We start from the raw sequence: 18,311 nt of genomic DNA on the forward strand, positions 1-18,311 counted from the left end.
AAAACTTGTTTCTAACATGTATATTACATTTAACACAACAGACAATATTAAACATATTAAATAATTAAACTACACAATATTACAGTATTATAGTTTATACGGTTATAATGCCAAAGTCTGTGATGTCATGACATTGCATGAGAAACTGTCAAACTGAGCACACTTCATTTAAGTTGTACACCTAACCTTCGTAACCTCTTGGTTCATCCCTATGAAATCCCCAAACCACCTTCCCTACCCTCTGGCTCCTACCCTTGCAACCGCCCCCGGTGTAAAACCTGTCCTATGCACCCTCCCACCACCACCTACTCCAGTCCTGTAACCCGGAAGGTGTACAAGATCAAAGGGAGAGCCACGTGTGAAAGCACCCACGTGATTTACCAACTGACCTGCCTGCACTGTGACGCTTTCTATGTGGGACCAGCAACAAACTGTCCATTCGCATGAATGGACACAGGCAGACAGTGTTTGTTGGTAATGAGGATCACCCTGTGGCTAAACATGCCTTGGTGCACGGGCAGCACATCTTGGCACAGTGTTACACCGTCCGAGTTATCTGGATACTTCCCACCAACACCAACCTATCCGAACTCCGGAGATGGGAACTCGCCCTTCAGTATATCCTCTCTTCTCGATATCCGCCAGGCCTCAATCTCCGCTAATTTCAAGTTGCCGCCGCTCATACCTCACCTGTCTTTCAACAACTTCTTTGCCTCTGTACTTCCGCCTCGACTGACATCTCTGCCCTTACTCTTTGCCTTTAAATATGTCTGCTTGTGTGTGTGTATGTGCGGATGGATGTGTGTGTGTGTGTGTGTGTGTGTGTGTGTGTGTGTGTGTGTGCGCGCGCGAGTGTACACCTGTCCTTTTTTTTTTCTTTTTCCCCCTAAGGGAAGTCTTTCCGCTTCCGGGATTGGAATGACTCCTTACCCTCTCCCTTAAAACCCACATCCTTTCGTCTTTCCCTCTCCTTCCTGAAGAAGCAACCATCGGTTGCGAAAGCTAGTAATTCTGTGTGTGTGTTTTGTTCATTGTGCCTGTCTGTCAGCGCTTTCCCGCTTGGTAAGTCTTGGAATCTTTGTTTTTAATATATGAATGTATTATATGAACGTGTGGCGTCTGTTCTTTTGGAAATGTCTAAAAGAACAGAGACCATGTGGAATCGACAACTGTGATACATTATATGTAAATTGAAGTTGGAGGGAAGGGAAGGGAAGGGAAGGGAAGGGAAGGGAAGGGAAGGGAAGGGAAGGGATTATTGATGTCAGCTGCATCGGGATGTTACAGAAAATTAGCAGCAATTAATGAAAATGAGTGCCAGACAGCGATTCAAACCTGGGATCACCTGCAGGAGATCCTGGTCCAGCACATACTTTCGTTGGCTGCCGCTGATTCCTTGTCATGTCCTGCTGCAGCTGACATCAATAATCCCTTCCATTTCCTTTCCTTTCTCCCCCCTTCACCTTCAATGTACATATAATTTACACTTCAGTTTGTTAGTTATTCAGTTTGATATTCCACAGATCATTTTACATCATACATTGTGATGATGTGAAACAAGTCATTTTACATTTACATCACAAATTAATTTGTAAATATGGTTACATGTTAAACATTTATAAGTTTTTTTGATAAAAAAAAATCATGCAGATGTGAGTTAGTAATTCCTACCCGCTGTCTGGTAAAAACAGTCCACTCACCCACAGTCAGTTCCCTAATAATAGATATTCTTTTACAGAATAGGAGGAGTTGTCAATGAAAAACTTTTTCAGTTTGTTTGCAAATATTAATTTGCTATGTGTCAGACATTTTAAGTTCCTGCATAAGTGATCAAAGACTTCATCGCAGCACTGTGCATCCCTTTTTGTGAAAAAGACAACCTTAATGTGGAGTGATTAATGCCATTTTTTCCTTCTGGTACTGTAATTATTTACATCACTGTTCCATTTGTACTACAGTGGATTTACAACAAACTTCATGAGGGAAATAATGTACTGTGAAGCAGTAGTCAGAATGCCCAACTCTTTAAATAGATGTCTACAAGATGATAGTGGCTGAGCACCACATATTATTTTTACAGCATGTTTTTGCACAATGAAGACTTTTATTCTCATAGATAAGTTATGAAATAACAGTAACCATTTGACATTATTAACATTATTATATGTGAATATGAAAAATACATTAAGTTACTGATTTGTCTCTCCCCAAGATTTGCAATAATTCTAAGTGCATATGTGGCTGAACTAAGTCATCAGGAGCTCCAAAATGTGCTTTTTCCAGTCAAGGACACTTTTAAAAACTTTAACATTTCTTCTCTTTCTGTATGAATGCTTGGATCGATTATAATAGTACTGTCACCTGCAAAAAGAACTAATTCTACTTGAAGAAAATAATCTCCATTCAAACTAACGGTTTCGTTACAAACGAGGAAGAAATACCACCTCAGCAGCTCTTGATATTGCAGAAAACAATAATTTCGGTGAGGAATAGACATTCTCTAATGTAAACGGTAAACAAAGGGATACCACAGGGATCAGTGCTTGGGCAATTCTTTTTTATAATTGCTATCAATGATTTGCCACATCATCTTCCTCAATCTGTGGTCTGCTATGCAGACAACACAACAATTATTGCAAAGCACCAAGACGCATCAGCATTACAACAAATGTCACTGGAATCACTAAATTGTGCAGTAAAATTGTTCTCCTCTAACAAACTGCTGTGTAATACTGGCACGACCCAGAATCTTCTGTTAGGGCTATCTAATGATATAGAAACTAGATCAATTAAACTTTTAGGATTCCATACTGACTCCAAATTGAGTTGTGGAGAACCATCTGTCACTTCTGCAAAAGAATATCAAGGATAACATATCTAATGTGAAACTGAGAGATTTGATTACTCCTAACTATTTAAGATTGATATATTTTGAACTGTTCCAGTCTCACATTTCTAACAGGCTGCTAGTATGAGGCCACTCCACACATATAACTGATACATTGAAGATACATCCCGTACGAGAAATGTGTAGGGCTGGACTAACAGATCACTGCTTATCTCTGTTCAGAGGACTCAATATACTTAGAATTGTAAATCTGTAAATATATGTCTCATCACTGTACAATGCAACAAATATCAAAAAATTTCATATAATAGGAGATATACACAAACACAACACCAGAGGAAAATTTAAAATGGATATTCTGAGACACAGACTGGTAAAAACAGTCCACTCACCGACAGTCAGCTCCCTAATAATATTTAACAAATTACCACCCTCAGCATAGTCCATGCCTTCTAAAATATTTCAAAGAAACTGTACAGCTGGATGGTTGAAAATCCATTTGATAATGTAACAGAATTTTTTGATGAAAAAATGTCGACAGGTGTAAAAATTTAAAATATATGGGTAAATGTTTGTAGTTGCATAGATAATTCACTATAAAACTTTGTAATTGTGTGTATAATTAAGTATAAATATCTGTGATTGAGCATGTAATAAAAGACATGAAACACAAGTTAAAACTTAGAGTTTACATTTAATGTCTGTAATTATGCATAGAACGAAACATATCAGTATTACGTATAAGACATAAAGCTTATTCTGTTATGTTAATGGTCAATGTCATATAAAGTTGTATAAAGATGCTTTATAATAGAGGGTAGATTGCCTACATTATCTGAGGAACAATAGTGGACATAGAACCTTATGTCTCTCGTCAGCAGAGAGAGGTAAACAGTTAATTTCTTGCTTTGAGCTTAAGCAAAGAAAACATTATCAATTAGGTTCCTACTGTCGTTATTCACCTGTGTTGGAAAGTTAATTATTGAGATCAAATTGTAGGGTCCATACAAGCCTTACAGATCATTTTTCTTATAGAATCCTTTAGAAAATCTACATTGAAGCCACCATAGCCTATTAACTGCTTACTGCTGTCTGACAGATATCACAGTAAGGAATCCTGTTTCCTCATAAACATTTCAAAATTTCCCAGTGGAGAACTACATACAGTCACAATTAAAAGTGAAGTATTTTTAGTAGTAATTCAGAAGCACACACTTTTATGCAATAATCACTACAAAATCTACTTGTCTCAATGTTTTCGAACTTGTGTTCTACCTTAATATACATAACAATGCCTCCTTTTCCCATATTAGCTCTGCATGAGTAAGGTGCTAGATATGGGTGAGTGTAGCTAAGATAGGTGCAGGATGTCTATCTTTTCAGAGTTCCCTAAATTTTCCAAATAGACAAGCAGCTCCTGTACCTTATTACTAAACTGGGCTCCTAAACTAATTGCTGAAAATAATTTTTGGAGAAAGAATTTTGCGCAATTTCTGAAAATTTTATGCCTACCACCAACTTTAACATGTATTTTCAGGAATATGTCGAGGGCACACTTGTCACAACCAACTATAATAGTATGAGTAGCGTACCTGTTTAAAATAAGACTCAAGTTTTCCTTGAATCTTACAGCAAGAGTATCATCTGAGTTGAGAGGGTTGGTGAAAGGAACCACTTATTAATTTACACAGAAAATTTATTCCATTCCATCTTGGCTTAGTTTACAGCAACCTGCTATTGCTAATATTTTTAAAAAAAGTCATGGGTTGCATGAATGTTCTATATTAACTTGAGAACAACGTGTTTCACCTGGATAGGGCATCACAACAATATGTTAAAAGATCAGAAATTTTCTGCCAAAAAGCAAGAAGGAATGATACCACATCAGTCATACTTAAAGGCAGCCTCATGGAGAAAATGACAGGCACAGTAGCGCAGACCAAGACCTCACTTGCAAGCTGTAAATAGCCATACACTACAACAGCCCCAGAGACCCGTCCGTGTTCACATAGTGCATACTTTATTCAGGTTGCCAAGTATAGTTCCTTCTCATACTAGCTTACAGGGAATGTGTACTTCAGTCTCACTGCAAGATAATGACAGTATTATGTAAAAGATAGTTGCTACTCACCATATAGTAGAGATGCTGAGTCGCAGATAGGCACAACAAAAAGACTGTCAGCAAGTAAGCTTCCAGCCAAAAGGCCTTCATTGAAAATAGACAAAACACACACACACACACACACACACACACACACACACACACACACACACACACACACGGACATGGACACAGACACAGTCTCTGGCTACCTTGGGCCAGACTCTGGCTTCAGGGTGTGCGTGTGTGTGTTTTGTCGATTTCCGACGAAGGCCTTTTTGCCCAAAAGCTTATTTGTTGTCAGTCTTTTTGTTGTGCTTATCTGTGACTCAGCATCTCCACTTTATAATAAGTAGCAGCTATCCTTTTCATAATATTGTCAGTATTCCATCCTGGATTTTTCATTTTTTCACTACAATGTAATCCACTTCTAGCAGCAATAAACACTCCACCACCAACTGTGTTTAATCTACCCTTTCTAAAAACCATAATGTCATTTGTAAAAATTTCGACTAAACTTATCTCCAGCTTTAGACAGCTATACTAGCTAAAATGATTCAAGCTTCAACACCTTCTATTAGCGCTCAGAGGTCTGGTTCAAAAAGCCTACAACAACTTGTAAGTATAATACTGATGGTTCCTAGGACTATCCACATCACATGGTTAACCTGCATCTGCTTGAGCCTGAAGCCCTTTTTGTACTTTCCCAAGACCCTCCAAATCGAAAGCCACACAGTACACTCTACACAGCTGCCATTACTAGTGTAGCCACCTGCAGCCAACTGCTGTGTGTAATGGCCTCTTGATCTGTTAAGTGGAATCTGACACCCCTCCACCCTATGATGCAGATTCAGGAATCTGCAGCCCACACAGTCACTCTGATTCAGACCCTCCACTCGGCTCTGCACCAAAGGGTCTGCAAATCAATACTGGCAAAATGCTACAGATGGTGAGCTCTGCATATTCATCTTACAATCAAGATTGACCAGTCTTTACCACTTCAGATAACCACCTGAAATCAAACAGAATCTCTTCCGATCCATAGTGAGACACATCATTAGTATCCACATAAGCCACCACCTGCAGTTGGCTGCATCCAGGAGGCAGTGGTTGGCAACAGCTAATTTGATGGGTAGTTTTAGTTAGGTGTGTCAGTGATGTTCATTGTATCTGTCTGAATAATGAAAGAGCAACAAAGGGTGTACTGGGAACTGGGAGTCAAACTCGGCTATAAATAGCTGCGTAGAACCAACAGTTTTTCACTGTCTGGGTGAGTCAAGATTACAGCTGAAGAAGATTGCTGGGTTGTTTTTGTAATAATGTGCATAAAATTAGGTGTTAGGAAACCTTTTATGAAGGTATTTGTCTGGATTGTACCATTGTATGGAAATGAAACATGGATGATTGGCAAGTCAGACAAGAAGCACAAAGAAAGTTTTGAAATGTGTAGCTATAGAAAAATGCTCAAACATTAGAGGGGTAGATAAAATAACAAATGAGGAAACACTAAACTGAATTGGAGAAAAAAGAAACTTACAGCACAATTCAACTGAAAGAAGGGATCGGCTGATAGAACACATACTGAATCTTCAAGGAACTGTAATTTTTGTCATGAAGGAAGTGTGGGGGTAAACAATGTAGAGAGACACCGACACTCAAATACAGTAAGCAGGTTCAAATGGATGTAGGTTGTGGCAGTTATAAAGAGATGAAGATGCTTGCACAGGACAAACTAACAAAGAAAGCCTCATTAATCCAATTTTCAGACTGAAAACCACAACAACAACCACTACAACAATAGAGAAACAACAAAGTACACCAAGAAAATCTGAGACATCAGATAATGGCTGTAGCTTCTCCTTGCTTTCAGACATTCAGTGTATCAAAATAGGAAGGCTATGTTGGCTACTATTATGAGGCCAGATCACTCAATAATCCAGTCTGTTGCCTCTGAAAGTGTTCAAAAGGTTGTTGTCCCACTTCAGGAAGCATATGTTAGTGAGAACTCTTGGCACTCAGTGATGATTGCACCTACAGTCCAGATATCTGTATTGTTGAGGTGTGTAAGTCACCACACTGCAGAAAAGCCAAGAGCTCATATTTATCTACATTGATAATTAATTTTGCCATTAAAAGCTAAAAAAACTAAAATTTATCAGGTCTTGCTTGATAGGATGGTTCATATGAGTGTACTTTCCATTCATGATGATATTCTTCGATGTTGAAATGTTCATTAGTTCCCATCTATACACTTTTTCTTTATAATCTGCACATTGATTCTAAAAATATGAGAATTCTTTTTCTATTTCATCCAATCTCTGTCAACAAACAATTGTTCCAACTACAATCAAAGACTAACTACTTTTCTTGGTATTATTCAGATGGTAAATAATTGTCAAGTAAAAAAACACCATTCATTTTAAAAAAATACTCACAAGTACAAAATGAAATGTAGTCAACATGACAGACATCTCCTTTGCTTTTAAATACACAGATAATTGTTCAAAAGCTAATGCCCCCTCACATAGCAACATCATAATACCCTACAAATGTATCATATTTTGCACCTACAAACTATTCATCTACAACAAATAAGTATGCCCCATTTGCATTAGTGTTTGTCAATCTGATTTTATGTCCAAAGCAGCAAAGCAAAAGATGGATAAGACCAAAACTTTTCATATGCAATGTAATCAAAATGTCATAAGTAACTATCTTAAGTCTATCTGACACATTCGTTATGTAGCACCTCTGTATTCCCACTCTTCATGAAGCATACAGTGTTTTGAGAGATAGGACTGGAGGGAGGGAGTGAGAGGGGGGAGGGGGACACATCAAGCACCCCACACAGAAGAGAGTTGTCATTACTAAAGCAATGAACTTCCAAGTGAAAATAGCACAATCGAAAATACACATCAAATACTAATATAATTTTGGTGTTAACAAAGTGACACAAATATTAATTAAACAAATACAAACTGTGAACTTTAAATGTTTATTCTTAACTTTGGATACACAGTGCACAACATTGTTACAATGTTCATGCATAGATAATGGTTTGTCAATAAAACTGTGTTTAACAGTTTTTTCACATTAAGCTACAAAATATTTTTCAAATATGAAGAAGTATTCTAGTAACATTCACATGGTCCTGATTTAGACTAGAAAACAAGTGTGTGCTGCTTCTGGCACCAAAACAGAGCAGTTCTTTGAATAAAAGAGTAATGCTTCATTCTCAAATCTTATTCATTAACTCCATATATGAAACCAAGTTAACAAGTTTGCAGCAGTATGACAATTTACACTGCAATGTACAGCTGTCACCAGAAGATGTGCTGTAATTTTGCTGAAACCAAACTATTGCTTAATTTTTATCCTTGAAGAAGATGTAATGGTGAAATACAGAGAATAAACACTAGAAAGATTGTAACATTCAATCTGACTGATGGGCATTTTTTACCATTTAAAAAATTGTGTAAATTTCAATTTAGAGGGCTTCTATTTCATGACTTTCAATGTACTTTGTTGGTTTAAAATTTCTGTAAAACACCAACATCTATTACAAAAACTGAATAAAGTATAAACATTTTTAACTTAAAGAACTGCAGCTGGTCATTTTGATTGGTTAAATATTTTTTACATTTCATATAACTTAAGGTGCAATAATGGATTTTTAAATCCATTTAGCTTATTTTATTTCATTGTTGTGCTCTTGTTTTCTCTCTTTCTTTCGATTTTAATTTATTTAGTGGAAGAGTGGACATACCTTAGTTGTTGTTCTCTGTCAATAAGTTGTTGTGCTCAGCAGAAATTCAGCACTCCTCATTATTAAAGTGCGTTGCTGTCTTCACTTGGATAGAGAAATACTGAACTACTTTAGTTGAAGAAGATTCTGGGAGCGATGATATTAGTGAATGTGATGAGTTGGATGATAAGGATGACACAGAATATCTGCCTCATGAAACAGAACAAGGTGAATCATCAGATCCGAAAGATGAACATTCAGAACCTATGCAACAACATGTGAATAAGCCAGAGCTTACAGGTTTGATTCCAGTGGTCCCACAAATCTCTATTTGCAGCCAAGGAGGGAGACCGAAAGATTCACATTCAACTCAGCATCTGAAAATTGGAAGTGAAGAGATTGCAGCTGCTGCAACAGTGTGGACTCGAAATGGACTGAGCCATGCACCCAGAAGATTAGGGCATCATGTGGTGGAAACTCCAGAGCCAATGTGTCAAGCTATGACACTTATAGTCACAGGGAGTTACTTGAGGGCACAATGAGTGTTGCGAGACAATAATATTTGACAAACACAAAAAATCTTTACAGAAATTAGAGCCCGAAAAATTCTCCAGGATGACACATGGGTATTTGGTATCGCCCAATTAGAAGTTGCCATAGCTGTAATGTATGCACATGGAGTGTATAGAGGAAAGAATTTCCCCCTCATACTTCTGAGGTCTCAAATGTGGGGGCAACCATTTTTTTCTCGCACTAGAAGTCATACAATTATTAAGATTTGGTGATAAGGACAAACCAATGACAAAGGAACCAATACTGATGTCTTCACTACAGCTACCCCAGACTGGAATCCATTTGCAGACAACTGTATCTGGAATTATAAACTAGATGCATTTATAACTGCAGGTGGACAGCTCTATCCATGGAAAGCACATTGCCATTACATACAACACTGGAGTAATAAACCAAGTACATTTGGTTTGAAGTTCTGGCAGTCAGCAAATGCCAATAGTAAATATGTGATGAATGGGATTCCTTACATGGGTAAACAAAGTTAAAAAGCCACTAAGAGCATGTTGTTACATGTCTCACGCAACATTACATTCTGAGAGGAAGAAATGTAATGTATGACAATTTTTTCACAGCCAAACATCTAGCAGAATAATTGAAGCATGAGAACATAACCATGGTGGGTGGAATGAAAAAAATGTGAAGAAAAGTTCCTCCATCAGTAAAGTCTACTGCCAGATCTTTGTATGATATTATCTTATACAAATCTGGAGACACAAGAATTATTTCTTATCAAAGGAAAACCATGAAAAATGTTGTTTACTGAGCATACTGCACCAGTCAATTGCACTGAATCAAAGAACACAGAAGAAACTCCCCGAAACTGTGAGCTTCTATAACTCCACTAAATTTGGAGTTGATATTATGAACCAGATGTCTCATCGGTACACTATAAGTTTGGCTACCACAGATGGCCTTTGCACATTTTTCTCAACATGCTAGATCTTGCTGGAATCAATGCTTGGATCCTTTACAAAGAGACAGCAGGAGAGAAAGGTAGCCGGAAAATGTTCCTTTTCAAATTAGCAGAAGAACTCTCCTTTGCATAAGTACAATCACGGAAAGAGCCTGTACATACATTCACTGCAACCAATAAAATATTTAATGGGCTGGTACAGAACACTTGTCAAATAGGACGACACAATTATTATCAAACAAAAAATTAAAAAAAAATGTATTTGTGGTGTAGGAAATTCGAATATGGTCCATATGCTGGAAGTGATCAGTACATGTGTGCAAAGTTTTCATCATTGAAGCTTTCATCATTGAAGCTTTCATCATTGAAAAAATGTCATTGGTGGTGGTGGTGGGGGGTGGGGGTGAGAGAGTTAGTTTATGTTATTTATCCATAGTTGCCACAGAAACTTAAGTTCATTTTTTCCATTTATTTCCTAATTATACATTTATGGCTTGTTTGGGGCTTAGTTTGTGAACACTTCATAAAGAAAAAAAAATGTTATTTCATGATTATATGTTTATTTGCAATTGAAAGTTTAGTTTCAATGAATATTGTATTTATGATGAACTCTTTACTTTGATCCATTTTTTCTTTAATGAAATGACAGTCCCTTTGGAAAAATTTAAGAATAATGCATTGGTAGAGTATTTATAATACACTACTGACATTTAAAAACACTGTACTCAGTTAATTTAACAAGCAAACGTGAAAAAAGAAAGAAAAACATTACCGGTCAAAATGATCGGCAGCAGTTCTTCCAAATAGTTCATGAATGCTGGCCCTAGTTTTAAGTACCCAAGACAAGAGGCAACGAAATGCAATTAAACTTCACACACAAAATTATATATGCCTATCTGCCACCAATTAAAAATTGTCAGCAAATTTCCTTGATTGTACATGTGCATTGCAATTCTTCTTTGATAAGTTTAGCTTAGTATGGAGCTTTTTTGCACTGAGTGTGTGCTTTGATTATGTGTGAAAGTAAACTGTGATGATCTGTATTCACTCTATTAAAAGAGTGGAGTAAGAAGCAAGAAGACCATAGTCAACTATTCAGTAGCTTCTACCTATTGTGAATTGACTGCAGATATAGTGAGCTATCACTAGCACTCAGTCATCTTAGGGGAACTGAATTTTGAGTAGATTGCCATTAACTCACCAATACAAAACAAACTTTTTGTCGCTTGCTGTGTAATACAAGTCTTTGAACTAGATATCATTTCAGTGTCTTGTATTTGGGTGTTGCTGCTTATTCGCGCAAACAGCTTCTCATTTGGTCTCTTGAAGTTGAGCAACTCTATTCCAGATCTTTCTATAACAGAAAATCCAACATTGTCACCATGAATAAAATCCCAGACACATTCATTAATTTCTTGAAAAAGGCTATAGTGTAGTACGCCATTAAAGGCCAACAAAAAATATTGCCTCTCACTGTACTACGTTCCTGTGCTGTTAAACGGTAATGCAGAACGGTAATACCCTCCACGACTCCATTCTATTTGTACACAGTTTTCTTCTGCTATGGGTAAGAAACAGGCATCATTGCTATGCATCACAAGGTATCATCCCACATTCATCCATGGTTTGAATGCAGATACAGAGTAGTGTAAGGAAAATCTCCAGTTTGATGGTACTAATGGGAATCAGCACGGGAGTTGCCTTGTCCTCTTTTTGCCAATTGTATACCAGTGCTGCAGCATGGTACAATATACAGGGTGATTCAAAAATGCATGTAAGTATTTTAAGGGTGTATTTGTGAGGTAAATATAAGACAAAAATGTTCTATACAATTTTTGCTAACTTGGTTTATTACAGAGTTATGAACAAAACATGATAATACATTCAATACAACGTAAAGTATTTACTTCCCTGAGTTCACAGTTTAATTACAGTGCATTTGGACTAAAAACGCAAACTGGTAAATAAACGTGACGTAACAAACTGAAACAATTCCTCGCGAATACTGTATTACTTTAGTTCCTGTTGATTGAACTAAATCAATGGAAAATAACTAAGGAAAATACGTGAAGAATTTACAGACTGTACTGTACTGTATTTGCACAAATCTTAATGCAATGCATGTTCAAAATGCTGTCCCTGAACTTGCAGACAGACCCGTGCTCGTCGCCGCAATGATCTCTGCACATTACACAGTCCGTTCAACTCTCCACGAATAATTTCACAACCACCTTCAATTCTTTGTTGTAGCACTTCTCTTTTCGGTACTGCAGAACACCAATGTCTTTAGTCGGCCCCATAAATAAAAGTCTAAAGGGTTCAGGTCAGGTGATCTGGCTGGCCAAGCAATTGGTCCTCCGCGACCTATCCATCGATGTGGATACGCATAATTGAGGTACGCCCTTACGTTGCGGCTGTAATGGGCAGGAGCACCATCGTGCATAAACCACAAGGTGGCTCGTGTTGCAAGAGGGACATCCTGTAACAATCCAGGCAACTCCCCCTCCAAAAATTCGCGGTAAGCGTGCCCAGTCAGCCTTGGAGGTAGAACATGAGGTCCGAGTAAGTCATTCCCAACAATACCACACCAAATGTTTATGGAGAATTGATGTTGATATCCACGCACAATTCTCGCGCCAGGATTCTCGACAGCCCACTGGTGCATATTATGCGAATTGATTACACCCGCACGAGTAAACATGGCCTCATCTGTGAATAATATCCGCCGAATGAACATTGGATCATTCAAATGACGCTCTTGTAACCACTGGCAGAATTGCTGACGTCGAGGATAGTCTGCAGGTGTCAATTCGTGCACTTTGTGCAGGTGAAATGGATGCAACTGTTGTCTCCGAAGCAGCCGCCATACAGTAGATTGTGGAAGTCGTACAGCTGCACTAATTTGTCTCGTACTGATGGCTGGATCTTGGTCTACCAGGTCCAAAACATGTTCCTCGATGTTCACTGCATGCTCAAGTGGTCGACCTGAATGTGGCCCAGGACGAATGCCATACTCCCGCATACGTCTGTCCACAGATACAAACGTCTGATGACTTGGTAACCGTCGTCTTGGAAACAGCTCACTGTACCTTCGTCTTGCTGCAAGTGCGTTTCCATCTGCTGCACCATACACAAGGTGCATATCAGCATACTCACTGTTTGAGTACATCATGTGCACGAAACCTGTAGCCTTCTGACGATGAATGAACGACAGGAAGTACGTTTCCGTTACCAACAACATCAGCGCCATCTTCTGTACAGTAGGAGTAAACAGCAATTGCAAACACAAACAAACACTATTCATGCAGTTTCGAATCAACTGTTGGGAGATACGTATGTGCATTACGTACCAGAATATGGCATCCTGCTGCTTGCACTGACGTCGTTTTGATACGGACATGACTTTCGTATTTTAACGATAACTCTGGAATTAAACGTTTATGGAAAAACATTTATAGAACATTTTTGTCTTATATTTACCTCACAAATACACCCTTAAAATATTTACATGCATTTCTGAATCACCCTGTATATCTAAATGGATGGAAATAGTACGGTTTTTCTCTCTATTCTACTACTTTTATTGACACAGTGATTCTCACTTAGTGCTGGTAGTAATAAGCCAATTAGAAGTTTCCAAACATGTGAGAGACTCTTCACATTTACGAGGGTTGTAACATCTTGCAGCTGTTATGTCTGTAAGTCATCCATGTCACTTCACATCAGCTGACAGCACAAAGAATTCAGTCAGCTCTAGATACTCCCACAATGCAACCAATATTAAATATTACTACAAACAGTATAAGGGTCGAATGTCGTGGTTAGCCATTGTCCCTCCCTTATATGCTATTTCGTGGATTTTTATTCAAGCTCAAATTGCTAACAGCTGCACTGTTTCTGTCTACTGACAGTTGAGTTCATCAGCTGGGCATCCTGACCATTTCAGCACCTCACACTGCATAACTTTAAACCAAATTACACTGCATATGATCATATTCTGTCTTTAACTGTATTTGTCTGGCAGTGTGCTCAGAGAGGAAAATCAACAATGACAAAAACCACATTCACTACATCTGATAAATATGCTCTGGAATTAAGAAAATATGTATTTCTTAAAATAATAACAATAATAATAAACTTTACACACAACTGCCACCAACATCTTATTATAATCCACAATAGTGACTGTAGCTCATTTTAGAATATGTTAAAAAAGAAGCTAATTTTGCTAGACTTCTCATTAACAACAGAACCAGCTTAAGCATGTGTTTCTTACTTGGTCACTATGATAAAAAGAATGACACAAAGTGAAACAGAATAAACAGCACAACAAGTGAACAAAATTGTTTGAGTTATAAGCTCACAAACTGCACTCATGTCATCAACACAGTCAATAAAGTTTGTGGACCATTTTCAAATGCCTCCTGACATCCACCCTGCGACTCAATGTGGCATGACAAATGGGACATTTTGTTTTGTCGAAATGAGTTTCCATGTGCTGTTTCAGAGATGTGCGTTGCTTGTAGCTCGAATCACACAGACTGCATCTGTATTCTCCACCAGTCTTTGGCATCGAAAAGTCACACGCTGCTGATAAAGAGAATGGGAGCCATTCGTAACCTAGAAACCAAATAACACTGATTTCAAACACACTGTTCCTTACTGTCAGTAGTACCACAACAAATAAAATCCTGACCAACAGAAAATATGAGTATACTCCAGCTGATAAACATGAAGTACGAATGGATTTTGAAAACTCTTAGGTGAGAGAGTAACAAGATGAGTAAAGTTGTAAACTTGTTGACAAAACAACACTTAGCACTTCTGAAAAGTAAATAAGTTAAAAACAATTTAATGGCGCTAAACCAAGAGGCAAGCAAAATTAGGCAACTACTGTGTTCCATTTACAAAAATAAATACAGTAGTGCCCTAACACTGTAACGTGATTTCTATACTTCATTTGGAACTGAAAATTTGTAAAATGAAAGATTTTGAATGAGAACTCTTACAACATTTTTAATTGGTAAAAACGTTGATGGACTAGAATTTTAGTCTTCTTTCCTAGAATACTACCCTTTCTCTTGTATCTTTCTAAGAATATAAATAATGATATGAGTAAATAGGTAACAACTCACCATTCAGCTGAGTGGTCAATAGACTCATAAACAAGACTAAAACAAATATTAAGCTTTTAGAAAAGTCCTCCTTTTGGAGCAATTTAACACACACACACACACACACACACACACACACACACACACACACACACACACACACAAAGGAGAGTGTGGGTGTATGTGCGATGATCTACAACATCCTCATTGAGCAGCAGCTTAATTGGGTAGTAGTCAGGCAATGTAGCTCTGCCTCTGTGTGTGTTTTCTGTATTAGTTTGCTCTAAAAAGCAGACATTTTCTGAAAGCTTAGCAACCTTTTCAGTCTTATTTATGAGTCTATCATTCAGTTGATACCTATTCACTAATTCAATTATTTGTACTCCACCCGGGATGTTCTATTATCATAGCTAAGAATATGGTTCTAGTATTTGCATGAACTGTGGGTGCTCTCACAGATTTGTTCTGTTCTTCTTCCACTCTGCAGCATGTGGTTGACTATAAGGCTTCACCTCACATTGCTGGTCAAGACCATATCCACAAGATGCTGTCCATTTGGCGAAGAAGATGCGAGATAGAAATTTGCATAGTGCTAGCAATTGTTCCTGGCTAACATAAACTGCTAGCCATTAAACATGCAACACCATGCGGGCAGTGTGCAACCAACGTTAAACTGATATTAAGACTACTACATGTGTGGATATGCAAATGATGATGTATGTTTGTGAGAAGATCTTGCTATACCTTGTATAAGGAGAAACTTCTATTAGAACTGGTCGGAATTCAGAACTGGCAGGATGGTGGCCTACTGAGACTTCGATATATCGTTCCGCGACACTGCTGCTCATGTTGGTTGGGATCTCACAACTGTAATGCAAATATGAAGTCTGTGGGTTAAGGAGGGTCATACTCAGCGCCATGCTGAATCTCGATGGCCTTATACGACTTGCGCCTGAGAGAACTGACTTAATTGTTCTCCCAACTGTGCAGTCCCATATGGCTACATAATGTACCTTGAATCTAGAAATAGGCTTGTTTGCAGCATGACAAATATCCACATAGAGAGTGCAAGATATCTGAAGCACGACAGACAGTCAGACTTGTGACCACTGTTGCGGGTTAACTTGAAGCTTAAGCAGAAAAAGAAAGCAGTAGGGGACAATACACCAACAATGGTGTACCCAATGACAACAATTAACTCAGGAGTTGCACCACACCATTTTTTCAGATGAATCTCAGTTCTGCTTAGATCATCACAAAGGACATATCATGTGTGTTTGTTCCACAGAGAACAAACCTTGTCAAATTACAGTCATCATTGTCACAAGCACCTAGGCTGTTGGTATGTGGTTTGAATGGGTACACAAAATGACCACCTCTGCTTTGCAAAGCTGGTAATTTCGACAACAATCGTTACATTTCTGACATGCTAAGACTGATGGCTGTACTCTATTTTTCAGGTCTCTGTGACATTATCTTGCAACAAGATAACACAAGACTGCATTGTGTCCATGCTGCACCGACCTACCTCGATACAGAAGGTTTTCGACTGTCACTCTAGCCTGCATATCCTACAAATCTCTCTCATCTGGTCACCCCTTGCCAGGAGACTGGCACGCTGCGAATCACCAGCCACTATGATTGATGAATTCTGGCACAGAGCTGAAACAGCATGCATTGATATACTTATTTTTGTCATCCAAGCTCAGTTAGAGTGGCTGAGTTACAGGTTTTATTACTGTCAGAGGTACCAAATTTTTCACCCTTCATTCCCACAAAGCAAATATAAATTTAATCACTTTCTTCCTACTATATTTCATAACTTACTGTCCTTCCTGGTGTTACAATTTTAATGATCAACAGTGTAAAACAGCACTGGACTCAACAAGGTGTAACAGTCATCAACAGTTCAGACAGCTCACAGCCAACAATTCTCAAATATGCAGTAAGCACATCTACATGAATACTCCGCAAATCACATTTAAGTGCCTGGCAGAGGGCTCATTGAACCATCTTCACGCTTCTCTATTATTCCAATGCCGCAAAGCGTGCAGAAAAAACGAACACCTATATCCGTCTGTGTTAGCTCTGGTTTCCCTTATTTTACTTTGGTGATTGTTTCTCCCAATGCAGGTTGGTGTCAAAAAAGATATTCACATTCCAAGGAGAAAGTTGGTGATTGAAATTTCATAAGAAGATTCCACCACAACAAAAAATACCTTTGCTTTAATGATGCCCACCCCAAATACTGTATCATTTCAGTGAAATTTTCTCACCTATTTTGCGATAATACAAAACATGCTGCCCTTCTTTGAACTTTTTTGATGTACTCCATCAATGCTATCTGGTGAGAATCCCGCACCGCACAGCAGTATTCTGAAAGAGGACGGACAAGCATAGTATAACCAGTCTCCTTAGTAGATCTGTTACATTTCCTAAGTGCCCTGCCAATAAAATGCAGTCTCTGCTCAGCCTTCCCTACAACATTTTGTATGTGTTCCTTCCAATTTAAGTTGTCCATAATTTTAATTCCTAGGTATTTAGTTGAATTTATGGCCTTTAGATTTGACTGGTTTATCATGTAACTGAAATTTAAGGGATTCCTTTAATACTCATGTGGATGCCCTCACACTTTTCGCTATTCAGGGTCAATTGCCAATTTTCACACTGCACTGTTATCTTTTCAAAATAATTTTGCAATTTGTTTTGATCTTCTGATGACTTAACTGGTCAATAAATGAGAGAGTCATCTGCAAACACGCTAAGACGGCTGCTCAGTTTGTCTCCCAAATCATTTATATACATAAGGAACAGCGAAGGGCCTATAACACCACCTTGGCGAACACCAGAAATCACTTCTGTTTTACTCAATGACTTTTGTGAATCCAGTCACATTACTGAGATGATATTCCTTAACCACGCTATTTCACTACAAGCTGCTTGTGTGGTACAGCGTCAAAAGCCTTTCAGAAATATGGAAAAATCTGGATTGGAAGACTTGCCTTTGTTAAGTGATT

General features: G+C 38.1%; 1 protein-coding gene across 10 annotated transcripts in view; it reads right to left on the reverse strand.

Moving 5' to 3' along the window:
* LOC126335303 (broad-complex core protein isoforms 1/2/3/4/5-like) overlaps window positions 1–18,311 on the reverse strand; it is a 400,342-nt gene that overhangs the window by 137,675 nt on the left and 244,356 nt on the right. Inside the window, exon 6 of one of the 10 annotated variants that reach the window (XM_049998429.1) lies at window positions 13,643–14,800. The exons of the other annotated variants lie outside the window; for them this stretch is intronic. Within the exon in view, the coding sequence (XP_049854386.1) occupies window positions 14,571–14,800 (230 nt within the window). The 3' untranslated portion in view covers window positions 13,643–14,570. Of the gene's footprint in view, window positions 1–13,642; window positions 14,801–18,311 lie in introns of those variants that run through there. 10 annotated transcript variants of the gene reach the window in all.

The sequence above is a fragment of the Schistocerca gregaria genome, chromosome 2 (assembly GCF_023897955.1).
Source record: "Schistocerca gregaria isolate iqSchGreg1 chromosome 2, iqSchGreg1.2, whole genome shotgun sequence".
In the NCBI taxonomy this organism is placed as follows: Eukaryota; Metazoa; Arthropoda; class Insecta; order Orthoptera; family Acrididae; genus Schistocerca; species Schistocerca gregaria.